This window comes from Lampetra fluviatilis, chromosome 16 (genome assembly GCF_964198595.1).
Source record: "Lampetra fluviatilis chromosome 16, kcLamFluv1.1, whole genome shotgun sequence".
In the NCBI taxonomy this organism is placed as follows: domain Eukaryota; kingdom Metazoa; phylum Chordata; class Hyperoartia; order Petromyzontiformes; family Petromyzontidae; genus Lampetra; species Lampetra fluviatilis.
In genome coordinates this window covers 11,515,169-11,536,345 of record NC_136290.1, presented here as the reverse complement: position 1 = coordinate 11,536,345, position 21,177 = coordinate 11,515,169, and the positions used below count along the sequence as shown (strand labels likewise).

Below are 21,177 nucleotides of genomic sequence, written 5' to 3'. Positions count from 1 at the left end.
AACGTTTAGTGTACGCTTTATCTATTGGCACAGTAATTTAAATTTCATGAAGGTCATCTGATACCAGCACAGTAGATTGTTTTGCATATCGCTTTAGGAGTCCTCAACAACATAAATGACTGATCTTTTTAATTAGATATCTACAAATGTGTAACGGAGACAGATTGTTGGATAAATTTGGCACACTTGTAGAATGTATCTGCACATTGAGCGATATACAATATTAAACTATATTTTGGGTGCAGCGGTGGCACGGTGGTGAGTGAACTTTACCTGCAAACTCTGTGGCCTGAGTTGGATTCCCAGCTCATGGCTAACGTTGGTGGCGAGTGAAATCAGAATCAGCAGATGGCCCGCCTACTTCTCCCATCCTTCACCAAGGCACACTCATCAGCACTGCGAAGTGTGATCACAAAATCCCCAATTGATGCTCATGGTGTTGCGAAGCCTTCATCCAGCACTGGATTGACCGAGGGGGGAATACACATTATTGTATATTATATAAATATATTTGTGTTGTTACTGCGGTTGCCAGGCTTGAGTATGGGATGCGGGGAGGGTGATGGGAGCAGCAAGAAAAAAAATTGAGTCAGGGGTGGGGTGGGGGTAGTGGAGAGATGTGAGGCTGTTGACTGGAGTGGGTGGCAGGGAGATGGAGAGAGAGAGAGGGGGGCGACTGTGTGTGAGAGGTGGTGGTGTCGAGCGAGATTGTGGGATGGCGGTGTGGGAGGGACGCGAATGCTGAGCCCTGGGTGGGTGAAGGGTGGATACACTACGGCAGCAGTGGAGCTGCATTCGCCCGGCAAATGGAAGGTGACTTTGAGGTGCCTCTGCAACGATGTGATTGCGAAGTGTGAGCAGTATTGATTGGCGCGGTTTTTTTTTCTTTTTTCACTTTGTCGCAACACAGACCGTACCAATTATACGGGAATGAATGCTCTGCCTCTGTGCAGCAGGGTCTGCCCAGACCCTGCAGACAGAGGGATTTAAAATAAAGAACTAAGCATTTGAACGACACTCTTTACTAGCATGCAGTGAGTTACAGAGACTTGCCTACGGGGCCGATATCTGATTTTTGTAAAACCTGCAGTTTTATTGTTGATAGAAACCATCGATTTAACGCTGTTCTGATTAGGATACGACATCCAGTGCTATTTTTTATTTCAGTACAGTTTTCCGTCATGCTGCGTTTTCAGTGTGGATTTCATTACCCGAGATTTCGTACATTAGCGGAGTTTGCTTTTGTACGAGTATTGCGTAAAAAAATGCATGCATTTTAGGAATCTGGCCACCGTCCATTTTTCGGATGAAAAGCTTACATGTAATCTTTTATGGCTCCATTAGATCCGTTCTGCTCAAGTGCATTATTGTTTTTTTTACTTAACTTTGGCATTGGCTTTGCCACTGAGGCGAGAGTCTATTTTCAGTAACATCCAACTCTCATTTGCTGAGCGCCATACGGTTGAAGTGCCCATTGTGTGTGAGTCTGTGCAGGTCTCCGTATCTGTGAAATCCTTTAACCCGACCTGCACTAACCAGTGTGGTGATGCATGGTCAACCAACCACAATGACAGACACAGCACGGCGTGGGGAAGCCTTCATCCAGCAGTGGATTGACAAAGGGCGGTACATTATGTTTAAATTATTATAAAAGTGAAATCAAAAACCTCAAGCGCTTTTCTGCTCAATTCAGCTTGTGTGTGTGGGGGGGGGGGGGGGGGGCAGCGCTTAATTCCTTTTTACGGCCCAGAGCCAGTGGCGAAGCATTCCACATTGCTTTGACGGGGGTAAGGCTTTGCATTGGAAACCACCCGTTGACTTTAGCATATATTGATAGTTATTTATTGGGTCCCATCGTGGATGAAAGGCTGAGTCGACTTCACAGCTGGCTTTGAGCTTGCCACCGACTGATTTCATGCTGTGCACTCGACTGCTGAGCCCCACCTAGCCAGTAACATTTATATTCAACTTGTGTTTTTGTGTGCTGTATGTATAGTGTGTGTGTGTAAGCAGTGCATAGTTATTGTCATTGAAATGTTCAAAACATATGTTGGCAATGTTTTACAAGCACAATCTTAACAGAAGCCAATACATAACCAGGAATGTCAGATCTCTGAAGCTAAAAACGATTACACCTGGGTCAGCGCTTGGCTGGGTGATCATCATGCGTAATAAACAGGTTCATCTTTTTGGTTCTTTCGGTAAAGTCACGTAGAAGGGAAATAATATAATAATAAAAATAAAACATAATAAAATAATTATCAAAACGTTTTGGCCACAACGCAAGCAGCCGTCCTCAGGTGAAGAACAGGTCTGTCGGAAAGACAGCGTCTGAAGATGAATCCCTGCAGTCACGAAAGCTTTAAATCGAAATAAACAGGTTGTCATCGGTCAAGTGGTGGATAGCAGAGGGGCAGTGCAGACAAAACATAATTGTCGTACTCTACTCCTATTCTACCACTTATGGCCGCTTTGTCTTCGCCAGCGCGTACTGCCCAGCGCTGTGAAGTACGGTCAAACAACTTCCATCACTCGCACGGCTCAGATCGGTCTCTCTTCGTTCGGCCGTGGATTAACAAAGAGCGGTCAGTATATTATTATTATTAGTTATTAAATATGGTATGCATAGATTACACGTGGCATTTAAATTCAAGGAACCTCCACGTCCATGCCTGATAATGAATGCAGGGTGTGTTCCAGGAAAGCCGGATGGTAGTTTTTTTTGTATCCATTTACTGAGCACATTCATTGCGAGCGTGCAGAGTCACAGGTTGGCTGGAAAGCGAAACGGCGGCGCTCGCGGTTACTCTTGCTGTCATGGTGCTCGCTAACGCGCGCACACACACACGCACGGAACATTGTACTTTCTCTCCAAGCCCGCTTCGCCCTCCCACGCCACCACCACCAACTCCCCATCGCACAAACAAATGAGGCTTTTTTTTTTTTTACAAAGCAATGCATTGCCCAAAAGAAATAGAAATTTAGGAACCATAAAGAGCCACTTTTATTAACTTCATACCAGCAATGAAATCAAAACCCTTCCTCTCTGGGCGGCCACTCAGCTTGAGGGCTCGAGGTGTCTGAAACGTGGCCTCCACCGCCCCGCAGTCTGAGATCTCTGGAAACGTTGGGAGATTTACGATGTTGGCTTTCTCGCCAGTCCAAGGCTTTGATTGAAAGTTTTTTTTTACAAGCCAAGCCTGGACGCGTGCCCTTTCTGGCGCCGGCGGTGGTGAGTAACGGCGGCATCTAAGATAATTTGCTGGTTACTGCCCTTGATAAATAATTGCTCGTGTGTTTCTTTGTTTAAAATGCCTACGTCCCGTGGAACTTTTTGGTCTCAGCTCTGGGAATGCACATCCCTGAGCGGTGAATTATCTCTGCTTTCACTCGGATTGTGAATGTGTTCACGTGGGGAGCGGTAGTGCAGCGGCTAGCGTCACTGCCCTATGAACCTGGTGACCCAAGTTCGATTCCATCTCACTGCCAACGCCAGTAACGATTATTTGAACCGATGGCGGGCCATCTCCCCTAGGTAGACTCAGCCTCAAAAGAGTACCTGTTGCGGTGTTTAAACATCACCACTGGGGAGATAAAGGCAGTCGGCCGTGGTGCTTGCCACCCTTCATAGGTGTTCGCTAGCAGCAATTTCCCCAGCCGTCTCTTAAGGCTATACAGTATGGGGGATCTTTATCTTTGTGTCATACATTGACGTTTACACTGATGATTTGTGTAATGTAGGCGATGCAGGCCTGTACCATTGCGGCTACGGGCCCTGCCGAAGGCTTGATATACAAATTGTGTGCAATAGTTGGAGGGTGCTCGACAAAACGCTAAAATGTGCACAAATTGGCAATGGGCGTCACAGCCTTTCCTCGTCCACAAGAGGGGGGGAGCTTGAGAATGTACGCCAGACAAGAGCAGATCACATCGTCACTCATTCCGTTTCCGCGCCAAACATTTGTTTAGAATTTGTTTAATGTTGGCTGCGTGGTGCCCCCCCGTGCCCCCCCCGTGCCCCCCCCCTCCTTACCCCCCACCGTGACCCCCCCCCCCCCATGACCCCTGCCCCGCCCTGCCCCCCCGCGTGCTCACCTCTAAACAAGGTCACGCTGTTTTTTGTGTTCAGTTTATTGTCCCCACGCCCGCACCTCCGATCACCACGGTTGGCTGCGTACGGCGCGAAAGAAGTTCAACATACTGTACATAGTCGCGCACACGCGGCCGCGCCGGACCATTGCGATTGTTTCTGTAATGCATCGCGTGTATTTTAATTTCCTCTTTGACACACACAAAAAAAACCACAGAGCCCTATACTGTGTTCATGTCGTGCGATTCTTGGAAAGTGAGTGGAGTAATATCAACAGCCGTTAGCAACGGTTCAGAATGTACAACCTTTGTGTTGTTTTCGGTTATATTAGATTAACAACATGAGAAGTACAAAAAAAAAACAATTGCCCTTCATATCCAGCCTGTTAAAGTTTGCTTTAAGGTAAAGTGATTAGGCTATTTTTTAAACTGCCACATTAAAGCCAAGTAATTAAATTTAACGTAAATACATGACTTGCAAAACAAGGGGAAATTGTTTGGGCGCATGAATGTAGCCACACAGCGGCATAGCTGGTAGTAAAAAAAAATAAGCGCAAAGGTTTTCCCTACTCCTTTCCACTTATCAATCATTACGAGAGCGAGAGATTAAATGCTTACAGATGTGGAGGTGAGCTCAGAGCGGCCGCGTTTTTTGGAAGCTGTTGTATTTTTTCACGAGAAGGGTGTCGAAGGAGCGGTTTGTGAGCTCAGCCTCGTATTCAGGGCCCAGATTTTTTTTTTTTTACTTTGCCAAATATCAGCCACGCCGCACCGTGGAGCATGCCGACCTCTGTCAATTCACTGCTGGATGAAGGCCTCCGCGTGCAATATGACAGTCCACTGGGGTTGTGTAACCGCGCATCGCCAGGCTGGTCATTGAAGGGAGAGGGGCCTAGGACAAATTGGGATATCACTCGTGACTTATGTTAGCCGTCGCCGGAGAATTGACATTGGGTCTCCGGTCTAACGCTGTTCGGGAGTAGGCCATGAAGAAGACTGTCTCTGGTGTGGACCACTAAGTTTCAAAGACAATGCATACATTACACTGGTCAACACACTTTTTCCGGCATAAGGTATTTCAACGGTTATAAGGTAATTTCGGGGTGCTGATTCCAAATCTGGCATCAGTTTTTGTCTATCACATCAGGGTTTTGAGATATCAAATATTGCATTTTCAATAAAAACTGCAGAAGAAAAATATTAAATAACTTGTGGATATCTACATAAAATGATATTATAAACACACTATCCTAAAAATACAGCACCATATTTTAACACTAAAGCAGTCACTGACTCGCAACAACTTGCAATCATAAGTGACAGTTAAATTTGGGTAAGATCAATGAAAATGGGGTATGCCGATAGCATTAAAATGAGATGTGATAGAGCAAATCTGAGATCAGATTTGGAATCAGCACCCTGAAATTAGTCTAAAACAGCTTCAAAAGTCCAGGCCAGAATTTTTTTTTGTTGACCAGTGTTATCAGAGCATGTTTTTGTTTGCATGATCACCACAAGTACGTGTGGTTAATGCAGACAGGATTCCTTGCAAAAGGTTTCTGTTTGGTGTTTTAACATCTTTACACACCTGTTTTATTGCCAGAAAGGGTGAAACCTATTATTTTATTTTGAGGTCCCATATTGGGATCCTTCCATATTGGGACCTTTCTCACCCTTGTCCTTCCATTGATTAGTCTGAGGCTTAGGCGTTGGCATAATTGGTGTGCTTAGAGCGCATGTGCTTTTAGTTACGTGTTGCGGTTCCTCAGCATGCATTGTGAATGCCATGCCATGGTAGCGTAATGGATTTGGAGTGTCAATAGTTTAATTGTAAAATGGCTCACAATTGGGATAATTGCACAACACACTGACATACACACACACACACGCGCGTGGCCTAATATGCGTGCGTGGACCTGCGGGGCGAACAAAGGTGTTTGGTTGGAGGCGTGGAGTGAGGTGCGACCCCAAGGTCACCGGAGCACCTAGGCAGCCGTGCCGCGGATTTGCAGGATTGTGTCGCCCAACTGAAGGGCCCCTTCACCCGTCCAGCCACTGCTGCCGTCGTTGTCCCAAAAGCCCCCCCCCCCCCCCCCCGGTGGCCTTTTTAGAAACAAACGGCCACCCTCATTTCCTGAAACATGCCCCTTTTCGTGAGCGACCAATAATAATGGGGCCTTAAGTGAATGAATGCGGCCCAATGACAGGCTCCGTTCTCCCTCCCCAGTTCCCTCCTTGACCTCTCCCTCACCCTCCACGTGACCTTAAATACCAGCCGCACAATACGCGCCATAAATCTGCGTTAACGCTCATTCGGCAGGCAGTCGCTGTGCACGACGGCACGCACTGCAAGCCGGAGCAATGGTTCGTGTGTTCGTAAGCGCAAGTGAATCGTAGTCTTCACTTTGTTCACTCGGGGAGTTAGTGGTTGGTGGTGGTCGTGGCGGATGTAGGTATCTGTGCACTACATTATGATTCCTGGGGAACTGTGTTAAATTCCTGACCATTGCACTTAAACGGAAGTTAGCATTTAGAAACTACATGTGTGTATTCTGCAGGATGACTCAGCCGCCGGTGGTGAGATGTTAACTACCTCGCCCGGTATACAGAAGGTCATGAATTCGATCCCAACCCTAATGCCTGTTGTATATTTGGGGTTTGCGGTGTCTCTCTTCCCGTGGCCATGTAGATTTTTCTCCCGGGTTCTCTGGGTTTTCCCTCCACATTTAGAAGCATGCGATTCCAGTATTTGGCTGCTATGAATTTCCACACGATAAGCCACTGTGTTGAGCTATCATTTGTGGCCAGGTCGCTTCTGAATAAGAGCTCTGTAGTTCAGCGGGCCTTACCCTGGTAAAATAAAAAAAAATGTTTAGTTTAGAAACAGTTGAAATACTGGTGCCGGCCTGTTTTGAGGTGTACATAAAGAGTGGGGGGACGGAAGGCAGCGAGTTGTGGCGATGACCGCACTGCCCCCTTGTGTGCCCTAGTGGTCTAAAGAGATGCTCGCTAACAGCGTCTCCTCGGAGAGTGTGTGATATGACATAAATGAATGGCAATCACAGTTTCTACCAAAACAAAGCCTCACTGAGTATCACGTCTTCTCTCTCTCGCTCAAAAGGGGTGGGGGGGGGCCTCCATTTGGCATGTTTGGCCGATTCTCTGAATGAGCGTTTGGCTTCGCGCGGGACGAAACCGGCAAACTCTGAGAAAATCCAACACGCCCAAAATTGCCATCTCCTGGCCACACCTCGCATCACCATGCCTACAGCACCTGGCAAACCCAGGCGGTCGACCATCCAAGCACAAACCAGGACGAAGTCTGATGCGGCTGCTGCTGATGAGAAATTATTATCTTTTTCTTTGCTCACATGTGTGTACGTTACGTTTCATGGTCACCCATACAAGCGCTTTCAAGTCTCAAGCGGACTTAAATCTGCGCTATCCACATCGCACGAGATCGGGAGCATTCCCGGTTAATTTTGGTCATCGCCTTTGGGGCTGCGGGGTGGGCAGTAGAGGGCTAGTTGTTGTACTCTACTACTTCTATGCTCCGGTGCCTATGCTTACCGCCTTCAGCGGCACAGCTTCGCCAGCTTGGTGAAGTATGGTCATCCGGTATAACCGCCACAGAGCTGCACATGGCGTTGGACAGGCCCTTTATCTAGCAGCGGTGACAAAAGGGCTCTGCGTGTAAATGTGACCATTTTGGCCGATTTTATTCGGAGCATGCAGGAGACGGCACAGTGTGACATTAAGCGACAGTACGTGACCTTGAATTGGTACAGTACGGTAATGATCATAATGCGTTGCCAGCAATTAAGATCATCCACTGGCTCCGTACAGTCGGATTGATACGTTGCGCGCGTTTAATATAGTTGACGAATTTGCGCGAACGCTTCGTTGTTATTTTGTCGTTGTGCGCACGCTTGTGAGAAACCCAATTTGTTGCCTAAAAATCCTAGGATGTACAGTCAAATAATCTCTACGATTTATTGTGTGGAATAATTCACCCTCTACTTACACACTTACACCCCCCTCCCCAGCACCATGGCAACCAGGGTTTTGATTGGAATCGAATTTAAATTCAAAGAATTGTTTACACTGTAAGTGAATAGGTCACGTGAACCCATTGCAAAAAACATTACAAGATACAATCGGCCCCAATCGATCCACTGCTGAATGAATGCCTCCTACCGAAGGATGTGTTCATCTTTTGACTGCCACTCTGTCTCCACGTCATCACGGCACATTGAGAAGTCGGGCGAATGGGCCCAGCCTCTTGGGGCGAGAGCAATGCGGAAGGATGGCATTGGCCCGCTTCTCTAAGCCAGCTCAGTGGAATCTGGGGCACAGATTTAAGCTCATCTGGCCCAGGCTCTCTTTGCCTTGCAGCTCAAACCCTAATGCCGCTTTCCCGGCTTTAATCGCTTGGGGGAAGAAAATAATAATAATAATAATAATGTAATAATTCTTGCTCTATTTTACTGAAGGGGGATTTCTGGAAAGTCTCATTCTGCCTCTGCAATTATTCCAAGAGAGTGTGGATCATGCCGGGATGACGCAATGTATTCTGACAACTAGCCGCTGTCCCTGGAAGATACGGAATTTATTTGAGAGAGAGAGAGAGAAATAGAAGGAATGTACATGCCAACCAAATACCACGCTGGGGTCTTACTCTCCAGAGATGCACGTCCATCGCTTGCTTATTCCAGTTTCTTTATTTCATCCGATTTTCCGCTGGCAACGCCGCGAGGATGGATCGTCGTGACGCCGGCTCGTTTCGGACGCAGCCCTGTGCGCGCCGTGCCATGGTTCCGTCATCTCGGTCATCACGCCGGCGTTTCATCGCGCCGCCAGGAGCGCGAAACGCAAAGGTCACACCGGGGCTTTGAAGCCGACTGCTGAGTGGGCGCTGCCGTTCGCCGCCGCAGGAGAACTGGCGGACGGCAAATTGCGTTTTGTTTCTTTTCTTTTTAGCGGTCATAAATTCAAGCTCGCTATTATTCCGCGATTCTACGCCGCCGCTGCCGCAAGCGTGATGTTTCACTTCTGCTTGACTGAACAGGTGCCGTACCCACTGAGTATTGCTGATGTGGTTATACGCTGCAATCCACCCCTTGGGGTCTTTTTTTTCCTTTGTTAAGATAACTTAAGCGGACAGATTGTGTGAGCAAACCGATCACTACGGTCGACCGAGCAGCGCTGCCGAGACCAAGAGGATGTCTGGCCGCTGCAACTGCTATGGTTGCTGCTGCTGTTTGCTTCTCGTTGCCGCTGTGGTTTTTTTTTGCGACGAGACGGAGGAAGGCGCTTGGGAGAGATGCTTGCCTCTGCCGGGGTGGGGGGGGGGCGGGAGGTGTGCGGTGTAAAATTTCCCCGTGCAGGCTACTCGTTCAGGAAGCGATGTTGTCCAAGTGAGAGCGCTTCGTGCTGCTGCATATATTCAGCCTGTGATCCGAAATGCAGAATTGTCTGTGCAGTTGATCGAACACGTGTGTGTGCGTGCACGTGTTGAGTGTGCGCATATTTTAAGCCGGCATGTATTTGCAATTTTTTTAAATTATGCATTTCGTCTGGTGGCATTTTGTGACGGTGTGGACTTCTATGTGGGGAGCAGTAGTGTAGCGGTTAGCGCTACCCGAGTTCGATTCCCGCACACGGCCAACACCAGTGACGATTATCTGAAACGGTGCTGGGCCTACCCTAGGTCGACTCGGCCTCAAATGAGTGCGGTGTGTAAACATAGTCACTATGGAGACGAAGGCGGCCGGGCGTGGTGCTGGCCACCCACCCCCTCTTGTGCCATGCCGGCCTTCATAGGTTCTACTCGCTGACAGCACTTGCCCCAACAGTCTGTTAAGCCTGGCACGGGGGCCAAGGCCGCCTCAGTGGCAACGTTTCCGTAGTTTTTTCCTGGGTACGTTTCGATTGCTTCGTACTTTGATATTTTTTTTACCAATCCTAACAACTTGGCTTCGATTTACAGCCACAAACATAACACTTGCAAATTATATATAAATCCACCTTGAATATGGTCTGAACCTCAGCCATGAATGGGTACTTGGCCTATCGTGTGTGGGTACTTGGCCTATCGTGTGTGAACATCGGCACAAGGGGAGACAAAGGCAGCCGTGTGTGTTTCTGGCCACACTATTCGTTTGTGCGTCATGCTAAGGGTTACCACCTGTCCCAGCTTTCCCAGAATGTCCTCTATTTAAGGTCGCGGTTTTGTTGTTGTTGTCATTGGCGTAATAACACACCAAGAAATAAGTTATCTGCTCTTCTGGTACCGCATCGTGATATATTCTTTGTCCCATGATAACGACCACAGTTGTTTTTGTACCTCAGAGGTGTGTGTGTGTTTTTTGGCGTTAGGTTGCCGTACATCTCTTGTTTGCATGCGTCAGGTTGGCTGTTTAGGCCTTATGCACTTCCGTTATCGGAATCAGAATCTTTACTTAGACTGGAGGAATCCGATGAGCTATGAAGTTATTTTTCACATGTCCTGATAATCCTGAGAATGACACCATACATGGGTAGGTCAAAACAGGGAGCATAGATGTGGGAGCAAAGCATTCGATTTTTTTCTTTTACACCACAGGGTGAGCAACCCTTGCCATTCTGCACTTAATAGGCGCTCGTTAAACATCCCTCACCCATGCCGTCTACACAACGAAACAGGGGACCCTCTTTGTCTCCGCTTTAATGCCCTCCGCGTCTCCCCACGCGGTGCCCCCTTTTTGCAGAACTCAAGAGCAGCTCCTCTCAGCCGTCGGGCATGAGCGGCCGGCTGCAGCCGCCGGCGGAAGGGGGCAGCCGCCTCTCCGCCATCCCTCAGCCCGGCGGCTCTGGCCTGCGGGCCCCGAGGTCCCGGCCGCTCACTCCCGAGCTCGGCGTGCGCGCCTCCTCCTCCTCCTCCTCCTCGTCGTCGTCCCTCGACGTCCACCTCGGTGGCCTGGGCCGCCACCCTGCCACCATCATGGAGGAGGACGTCTCTGGCGCTCCCTCTCCGCCCCCGCCGCCTCTGCCGCCCCCGTTTGGCGGCGCCGCACGCGAGCCGCGCGGGCTCGCGTGCGGCGGCGCCCAGAGGGCTCGCAAATTCCACGGCGGCGGCGGCGGCGGCGATGGCGGCGACTCCCGGCTGGCCAGGGCCGTCGAAAACGCCAAGGCCGCCGGCAGGCTGGAGGTGGCCAATTTCGATGGGGACGGCGACGTCGACTTTTCTCCCGACGGCGGATTCGCGGCGCTCGGGTTCGGCGCCCTCGCCGCGACGAGGCTGCCGAGCGGCGGCGCGCAGAGGCTCCCGCGGGGCGGCGCCAGGGAAGGCCCGGCGCCGCGCTGCGGGGCCGACGCCGCCACCGCCGCCGCCGGGAGGAGGATCTCGTGCCAGGAGAGGCCCTCGCTGGACGGCGGCGACACCTCGGAGAGGAGCGAACGGAACGACGGCGCTCCGCGGAAGACGTCGAGGAGTCTGATCGCCAGGGGCGACGGCGGCGGCGCCGGCGGCGGCGGCAAACGCGGCTCCTGCTCCAGCGGGATCCCCAAGCCCGGCGCGTGCGGCCAGGGCGGCAGGCGCAGAGGGCCGACGACGGGGGCTCTCGGGGACTGCCGGGTGAACGGCGGGAGCCCCCTGGGGTTGCCGCTGCTCAAGTCGCCCGGCGACAGTAAGACGTCGAGCTCCAGCAGCCTGGCCTCGCTGGAGGGCCGGAGCACCGGCTCGGCCACGCCGCTCAGCCCGGGATTTCTGTCGCCGACGCCGACGGGCGCCGGTGGCGGCGTCACCCCCCACTTCCCCGCGGGTCGCATTTCCATGCCCGCGACGCCCGCCTCGGGCGGCCAGGCGGTTGCCGCGGCGACGGCAGCCGCGGGAGGAGTTGCCGTGGCAACTGGAGCGGGCCGCGTGCTAAGCAACGGAGTGCAGTTGCCGCTCGCGCAGCAGCAGCAGCAGCACCCGAATACGGCCACCGTGGCGCCATTCAGCTACAGGTGACCGGGCGCCGCTGGGAATGGACAAATACGCGAAGAGATCGGTTGTTTAATTTCGGAGCGAACGCGCGTGATATTCACGCAGAGGAGAGGGAGAAAGGGAGAGAGAGAGAGAGAGAAGGGGGGGGGTGGAGAAATTGGAAGCGGCGATGGCGGGGCCCTGGGGTTGTGCTGCTTTCTGGAAAGAAAAAACAGCAAGCCCGGCACAATGGCGTGTCGCCACGGTCGGGTGCAGCAGTCAGCGAAAAAATGCGGACTGCCACAATCGTGGGATTGTTGCTGCGCTCGCACCCCTTGTGTCGAACGCTGGGGTGGGGGCAGTGGGGGTGGCGGAGGGGATTTCTTAATATTGCACCAGAGCCCCGGTGAGAGAAATAATAATAATAATAACGCCGTGGAGCGGTCTTAGCGACGCAGCCATAATACACGCGCGGAGAATAACAAGAATTAATATTCCTTGGCTTCGTGACATCGCTTTAGGGCCGTTACGTGGGGAAATAATTTTCACAGATTTGATTTTGCCAATAAGCTCCGTTGTGCTGCACATGTGATGCACCCCTCTCGCGAGTGTCACGCACACATCCTCAACTCTCCTGCTTCCTTCCTACCCTATGCCCGAACGCCCTCTGTGACTCCCTCCGCATCCATCACGCCCCCCCACCACCACCTCTCCCATCCCCTCCAGGCTGCAGACGGAGCGCGGTGCTCGCTCGGGGCCCGCGCGGGGAGGAGGGGAGCGGACGAGGACCCCCGCCTCCGTGCGCAAATCCCGAGAGCAGCAGCTCGTCGGTGGGTGGAGACTCCGTGCCCCCTCCCCCCCCCCCGTCTATCTCCCACCACACTCCCCCACTACCACCCTGCCCTCGCCCCTTCCCGTGCCTCCCTCGCTCGCACAGAGCCGTGTTGTGGGCTTTGCGGTGCGCGCTCATGGGCGTTTGCATTTTAAATCCCATTGCTCTGCCACTTAACCGTGAATTCGTGTGTATGTGTGTATGCGTGTATGTGTGTCGCTCCTCTGCCCTCCAGCAATTGCAGAGGGCAAAGGAGCGATGCTCACGACAATTAGCCGAGCGCCGGGCAGCTAAAACGCAGCAAATTGCCACAGTAGGCAGCACAGCTGATGCATCTGCCAGTCGTCTCAGTCAGTCAGCACATGGCACCTGGGTTTGTCCCTTGAACTCCTGCCAGCGAGCCTTCGACACTTCACGTGGCCTCAGTGCACATAGCCTGGCACAAGTGCCACGGTGATGTCACCGCTACTTCGTGCCGAATGGCGGTTGTTGCTGTTGTGTATGTTTGCATGTGGGCACATTTGACAGCACAGGTGGTGCATAATGGCAGTCATCGCAGCAGATCCATAACACCTGGCTCTGTCCTGTGGCCGATTGCCAGAAAGCCTTCGACACTTAGCGTGGCCTCAAAGTCCACCTAGCCTGGGACACAACACCATCATAATCATCCCATCGCTTGGTTGTGAATGGTGGCTGTTGTGTGTTTGTGTATGTGTTGTCGATACCTCGGTGGTCGTCGCACTGCGCTACCAATCTGGCTGCCTGAGTTTGATTCTCAGTCATGGCTCATAGCAGTGGCGAGTGATATTTGGTTGATAGCGCAGGGCGTTCTCCTAGTAGGTCAATACATCCTTAAATTAGTGTCTGGTGTGACGCAAACTACAGCACTGGGTAGAGAAATGCGGCTGGTCATGCGTTCTGGCCACACCGCCCCATCAAGTGTCATTGTGGCCTTGATAGGTCTTGGCTGTCCGGCGGACCATTGTTATTTTATTGCGTTCATAATGAAGTGCACATTAATATAGTACGTTCGCATGCATCTACGAACAGTATTGGATTAATATTAAAGTGAATGGTCGTGCCCGCGTGCATTTGTAAGCGCGCACGCACAGCCATTCGCGTCGCGCGCGTGCATTATTGATGTCACGGCGCACGGTGCGTTCCTCGCCTGTACCGAACGCTCGTCCTGCATCACGTCTGGGATCGTGAATCGTTATTCCGCCGATAACTGACGCCGCGGGAGGGAGGGAGGGGGGGGTGGGGATGGTGGTGGGGAGGAGGGCGCCTTCGAGTTATCTTCTCCGCGCTTCTCGCGGTGACGAGGGCTGACATCGGACCGGCCCCTGATGAATATCATTCCGTGGGCGCGACTTGCCGAGCCGGCCTCGACCAACGGCGGGGGGGGGGGGGTGTGAAGCGCGGTAGCGTCACGGTCGCTCCGGCAACTGCCAATGCCAGCTCTGTCTCTCCGGCAAGCGGTGGCGTGACCTGGTCCGGCCGTCCTCTTGTTGCACGACTCGGCACGGAATGACCGCCTGGTGTGGTGCGGCCAGCGTAGCGGCACGCAGCACCGGTAGACCGTCGTGGTTGTGATCGCGTAGAGCTTCGGCCCCATCACCTCTTCTTCTGTTGGCTTTAATGGGTGCTCGCTAACAGAACTTGCTGCCCCAGCAGTAGCGGCTTATGCTGAACAGGGTGGACATCAACCCGCCCTCTCTTTTCGCTCACCCCAGCGATTTAATAAATGGCCATGATTTACGGTTGCGATGCATTAAAAAAAATCTACTCGTTGCGTCTCTGTTTTTTAACCACCTTTGTTTGTATGGCTGCTCCCTTATGTTTCTGTGCCTCTTGTACAGTTTAATTAATCTTTCCCGCGTGCTGAATTAACATATAATTTCCATGCAATTTCCATAGAACACCAATAATCCATTCTCACGTACGCATCATTCGATGCATCGCATATCATCGGTGTAGGATTCGAACATAAGTCGTTGAAGCGTCGATGCAATCGACGCTTACCCGATAGGTGCATTGTCGTGACCCACTTCACGCATTTGGAACATTCCGCCAGCCTCCACCGTAGTGCTCCGACCGTGATGGATTGTGCCGTCTTTCTGTTGGGACCAGACCATTCCATCGTGGGCTCGGGGGAGGAAGGGGGGTTTATGTGCGCGCGCATTGTGTGCACGGGCGCGCGTGAAATGGTCATCTCCGGTGCAAGCAACAACAACAGGATGATCCGACGCATCTTCCGCCACCATAGGCGGCGCGCCTCTCGCCGTGCGTTTTGTCGCGCCCGCGCACCTGCGCGTGACCCCCTGCGTCCCGTACGAACCAGCACGCTCTATCATTATCCCAGCCAGGGGGCCACTTGTGCTGCCCGATTAGCTTGGTCCAGTGCATTGCTTGGCAACGGGCGGACGTGAATGTCAAAATTACACGCACAACAGATATGCCACTGCAATTACGCCTTTCCTTTTTTTTTTAAAGAAGCCGTTTTTGAGGGCGATTGTGAAATGTATCATTATGAACGTCGCCGTTTTCGCGGAGCTCATCACTCCTAGGCTTGGCTTGGTGTCAACACCGAACGCTGAATATTGTGCGAACGTTGCTGCCTCTGACAAATGACCGTCAGCTGTATTTGTGTATGTATATTGAACTTCCTTCGCACCGTACGTAGCCAACCGTGCTTATTGTATATATCTGCTGCTGGATGATGGCCTTCCTATGCTGACTATTTCCATATCTCGTGGTCCTCATTTGTTGTGATCTAAAGTTCAATACGAAGCTAATATACACCTCTTCAAATAAGCAAAGGGGCAGTGCCCTGAGGCAACTGTGGAAATTCCACGATTCCATGCCGGGAATAGTGTATCCAGAGAATCACCGCATCATACTTGCCACAAAGTGTCACTTTGTTTGAGTATATTTATTGTCCTTTTATTTCATGCGCAAGTTCATTGAAACAGCAATTCAATCACTTCCTGGGCATTGGCATGCTTATAATCACTGTGATATGCACATGTACACATTTCATATAGTGTTTGTGCAAATATATATACAGTATATATATATGAGTGTAGAATTATGGGGAGCGGTAGTGTAGTCGTTATAACGTACTGCGAAACCTGCGATCTGGGTTCAACTCCCATTTTATGGCCTATAACAATGGCAAATATTTGACTGGTCCTGGGCCTCCCCTAGGCCAATGCAGTCTTAATTGAATACCTGGTGCAGTGTGTAAACATAAGTAATGGGCAGACAAAGGTTGCCAGGAATGGCCTCCGGCCACACCCACCGCATTGTGTGCCGTGCCGGCCTTAACAGGAGCTCGCTGAACACACTTGCTCCAATCTAGATTTGATTTAGATTTGAAGTTTTCGTGACTGCAGGGATCCATACTCTTTGGTTCTTTCGGTAAAGTCACGTAGGTATAAAATAAAATAAATTAAATCACGACGTTTCGGGCGCAACACAAGCGTCTGTCATCAGGTGGGACAACCACAGCAAGAAACAATTGCTGAATTGGGCAAAAGGGCTGCTGCAACAAGAAGGCGTATAGTCTGCTCAAGGCCGTACAGGGGGATCTTTGCCTTGATGCAAAATTGCAGAGTGAATTGTACCAAATTGGATGTGCAATGGGTTAATAAAGCAGCCCTCTAGAGAAAGCAGGGGTGCTGATCATCATGTCTGCAATTTGCATACGGGTACAAGGGACTATTAGCATGCATGCCAATCATGGCCAACAGTTGTGCTTCCATCTGCGGTGGGGACGTGGGGGTGTGCGGGGTTGGTGTGGAATTTGTCCGCATGAATTACCTTGCGATGCACGCATTTAATGAAGCTGAAGCATTATTCGTATACACGGCCAGGCGGAGGCATAAACCACACACGCTTCAAAACGCAGGCACATCAATGGTGCTCCAAGCCCGCGGCACGAACGCACGTCTAGAACATTCCCGATAATGCCGATGATGAATAAACGATTTGAAAATATTAGCGCAAATCCCGATCCGCCACAGTTGAAATTTCGCCCCGTTATTTATTTATTTATAATAATAATAATAACACACGTGTCGGCACGTGCGCTGCTTTGATGGCGGAACGCGAATTGCGTGGATGGGATCTGGTGGCAAGCAGAAAAAGAATCGGCCACGGGTATCGTTTTATTTTTTTACGGGGCGAATAAATTCTGGCACGCACGTGACGACGAACAAAGAGCCTATCCACTGCGTCTCGTTACGGGGGGGGGGTGGTTATATGCAGAAAGCGCTTCTGTGTGGGATTTATTTATTTTTATTGATTTCTCTCTCTATTTTTTTCTCTTCTCACGGCTCGAATGCAATTATTTATCTGGGCAGTGTCTTCTTCCATCTCGACTGCCCCCCCCCCCCCCCCACTAAGATTGGTCCTCTCGGCTCGTCTTGCCGCCAGCGTCCAATGGGGTTCGAGCCTTCGTGTCGGGCTTTCTTATTCCGTGCCTTCCCCCTTATTTATTTATTTATTCCTGCCTCCCTCCTCTCTCGCCTTGGCTCTCCATTCTCGCTAGCCGAAGTAGGTCAGCGCATCCCGTGAATACAAAGCAGCTGCCCGCCCGGCCGTTCTCCGAATGTGACCCCATCGCTGCCGCGCTCGCTCGCCCTCGAGCAGAGCTCGTCCGGAGTGATGGGCGTCGCTGGCCGGGTTCCGATTTGACGGAGGATCCGGGGGAAATCGCTGCGATCGCTGCTGCTGCTGCTGCTGCCGCCGCTGCGGCCACTATCATCGACTGCCGCTGCTCCCTTGCCGCTGCTGGGAATTTTTAGAAAAGCGTTCGGGGAAAACGGCGATGCGCGTCGCGTCAAGGGTTACACTGCCATGGCTACCGCCGTCAGAGGCACTGTTGTCATTTAAATAAATATATAAGGAAATAAATAAGCTGAACAAAAAAAATATTCCCAACGAGGGCTGCGGTGCTAAGGGAGGATTAGCGCGATCGTGCGATTGTAGATGCATTTCTTGATGAAGGTCGCTGCAATCTAGGGATTTTGTAGTCTCTCAGCGCTCGTGAATTCGCATCGGTGATTCCTACGCGAGGGCTACTTGTCATTTTAAGCCCTGCGATTTTTTTATTTTCTTTCCTTCCTTCCCACCCCTTAAACCTCCGTCTGCCTCCGCTGTAGCCTTATTGGAGCTCGCTGCTAAGAGCCAGCCATTTTCGACGTGCTTAGCGGCAAATTGGCCTTCGAAGAGATGGGTGGGCGAGGGACTGCAATGCTCATCGGAGCGTCTTGAGAGAGTATTGCGCTAAAATTAGCAGGCGCGAGGTGGCACAGCGAAAAGCGCTGCGGGCGACGGAGAGGGAACCGCCGCTGCACGCGAAGGAACGCTTCAGTCTTTGCGCCAAAAATGGACCTCCCCTCGTTGACGTGCTCGGTGAAGGCATCGCCGGACTGACCGTCTGCCATCGGTCGGACGGACGCAAGACAATGCCGCGGGCGGCGCGGGATTAAGCGATGCTGCTTGCCGCAGCGGCGAGGAATTTGAGGATAATTCCAGCAGTCGGGCGCGCGGGCGGAGGCGGGAGGGGCGGCGAACGGCGCTGGCGAGCGAGCAGCCGGGCGGCGTGGCGGCGGAGCGAGCGGACCACCGCCACCGCCACCGCCGACACCGATCGCTCGGTGGCGCCTCGGCCCCGGGCGCCGGCGCGATGCTGGGGGAGGACCCGAGCAGCTGGTACTTCGCCGACGAGGAGGAGGACGACGAGGAGAGCTGGCGCGCCAGCTCCGTGAGCAAGGCCCGCTTCGTCCGCGCCGAGTCCGAGAGCGGCAAGGCCGGTGGCGGTGCCGGCGGTGCCGGCGCGAGGAACTGGCGGAGGGCGTCCGCCACTCAGCTGACGGTCTTCTCCAGCCTGACCGGCGTGATCGCGGCGCGACCCGCCGTGCAGGCCTCACGGAGGCAGCCCGAGGAGCGGCGGCGGAAGAGCTTCGCCGGGTCGCTGCTGCCGTACTGGAGCGGCGAGGAGGCGGTGGCGGCCTCGGCGGGCCACCAGCGCCGGGAGGAGAGGGAGGCCGCGGCGGCGACGGCGACGGCGGCGGTGGGACGGCAGCAGGCGCCGCCGACGGCCCTGCCGGCGGTGGCGGCGGCCTCCGTGTCCGGCGCGCTGCAGAAGTCTACGAGGTCACTGAGCCGGAGCGGCAGCAAGTCCGAGAAGCTGTCTGGGAGGGCATCGGTGGTGTTGGGGATGGGCGGCTTCGAGGACCGGGGGCCTTCCCGAGAGCAGCAGCAGCAGAAAAATCAGCAGCATCAGCAATATCACAGTCAGCAGCAGCATCAGCAGCATAATCAGCAGCAGCAGCATAATCAGCAGCAACATCATGGTGGAGCTGGATCGAGACCCACATCCAGGTATGGAGATTCAGAGGGCAGCAAGTCTGACGACGAGATCCTGGCCTGCAAGAGCAAGCGCAAGTGGAAGGCCAAGAGGCAGTCGTCCGAGTCGTGCGCTCGCGAGGGCATAGCCAGCATGGACCAGGACGTGATCCTCACCATGCTAAGCGACATCGAGAGCATGCTGTATTACCGCGTCTACGGTGAGTGGTTCTGTGTGTGTGTGCATGCCTCGTGGCCAGCCCTGCCAAAAGCATGCAGACACAGTGCAGTGGTTTGTACACTACTCTACGAACCTCGTGGTCCGAGTTCAATTCCCGCTCACGGCCAACATCCGTGAAATATCTCTGAACCGGTGCTGGGCCTTGCTGAGATTAACTTAGCCTTACATGAGTACCTGGCACCACGTGTAAATATTTAGATAGGTCATGGGACTCCTCTAAGTCGACTCGGCCTCAAATGAGTACCTGGTGCAGTGTGTAAACATTGCCACTGGGGAGATGAAGGCGGTCGGGCGTTGTTCCAGCTACACCACTTCCTCATTGCGCCGTGCCAACCTTAATAGGTGCCTGCTATCACCACATGCCCCGACAGCCTGTAAAGGCGGGATATTATGGCATGAACAATATCTTGCAAACCACAAAATCGGAAGAGAAGACAATAACATGTAAATGCTTTGCTGTGAGTGGTGTGTTATTATTTCTGCGCAACTAGAGGTCAATCCTGGGATAAAACCAGGACAGGTAGCAAGCAGCCTGAGCTGCCACCACCCGTGTGTGTGTGTGTGGCAGGCAAAGCGATCTCTGCGCACAGATCGCTTTGTGTACGGGACCGAGCATCAATCCCTCCGGCTCCTTCCAGTACGTGCAAGGAGGCGGACTTCAAGAGCAATAATCTTGGCCTGTGAACAATCTTGGCTCATGAAAAACTGGGTCAATCCCGCGGCCTCGTTACATGAACCAGTGGGGGGGGGGGGGGGTCGTTAGGCACGGTGACGATTCGCCTTCGGAAAGTGTCGATTAATTTTCTTGAATCTGGGTCGTGATGTGGCTTTTTTTTCCAGTCTCGTTTTTACCGTCTCGTTTGTTGTCATTTTTTCGGTCCTTTTTTGTCTACTGTTTCTTTGCTCGACTGGCCTCAAAATGCCCCTTGTTTATATTTTGCAGTAATGGTAAATCATAGATTCGCGGAATTTTAACACTGTGATGATACACCTCTGTGAGAATTGATGTTAATTGATGGTACGATGCTTTGTTACATCTCTAGTGGCTGCACTTATTCAATATTCCTAAAAAAACATCTATACACAGGGTGTTGTACAGTATATACATATCATATGTGAACCCTGGAAAGCCTCACTGGGTACCAAGGCTCATCGTGCGTAAAATCTTGCTATGGGGTGTTCGACTGATGCCATATTTTAATTCTACATACGTGTGCGTAGGATTAAAACTAACTTCAGACAATCTCGACGCTGCATTTGCAGCGACGCAGTCGTGCCAAATATTAATTCACGGCTCTTTGTTTTTAAATCCTTTATATTAAGTTCGCTTGCTTGCTTAGGACCGTGCAAATCTTTCGGTCGTTTTTTAACCCACTTCCCGTGATCCAATCGAGCTGACATTTTGCACACAGACTCGTTGTGCGTGACAATTAATTTTCGTGAAAAAAAATTCCAAAATTTTACACTGTTTAGGGAAAATTTTTTTAATTTTTAATTACCAATTGTTTAATGCTGCCAGACAATCATTTGACCCATAGGTGGCAGCCATCTCAAGCCAGAGGACGAGAGGACTCTAGCTGCCTCGATGCCACACATATAAAGGATTTATAGTGAAAAACGTTGTTTTTACGGGTTAATTTTTTTATCAATCCCCCCCCCTCTGCTGCACGAGAGCCTCCCTACGCCGGTTCGGTTGACCAGACTTCGTCGCGG

The 21,177-nt window shown here is 51.9% G+C and overlaps 1 protein-coding gene across 10 annotated transcripts in view; it reads left to right on the top strand.

Annotated features, from left to right (window-relative positions):
* LOC144936532 (neuron navigator 2-like) overlaps positions 1–21,177 on the top strand; it is a 127,559-nt gene that overhangs the window by 39,052 nt on the left and 67,330 nt on the right. For 4 of the 10 annotated variants that reach the window (XM_078863712.1, XM_078863711.1, XM_078863710.1 and 1 more), the window contains 2 exons: positions 10,839–12,078; positions 12,764–12,867. In XM_078863712.1, coding sequence (XP_078719838.1) covers positions 10,839–12,078; positions 12,764–12,867 — 1,344 coding nt within the window. Of the gene's footprint in view, positions 1–723; positions 825–2,485; positions 2,586–9,024; positions 9,158–10,838; positions 12,079–12,763; positions 12,868–17,282; positions 19,445–21,177 lie in introns of those variants that run through there. The other 6 variants (XM_078863709.1, XM_078863708.1, XM_078863714.1 and 3 more) reach the window with 5 other exon arrangements.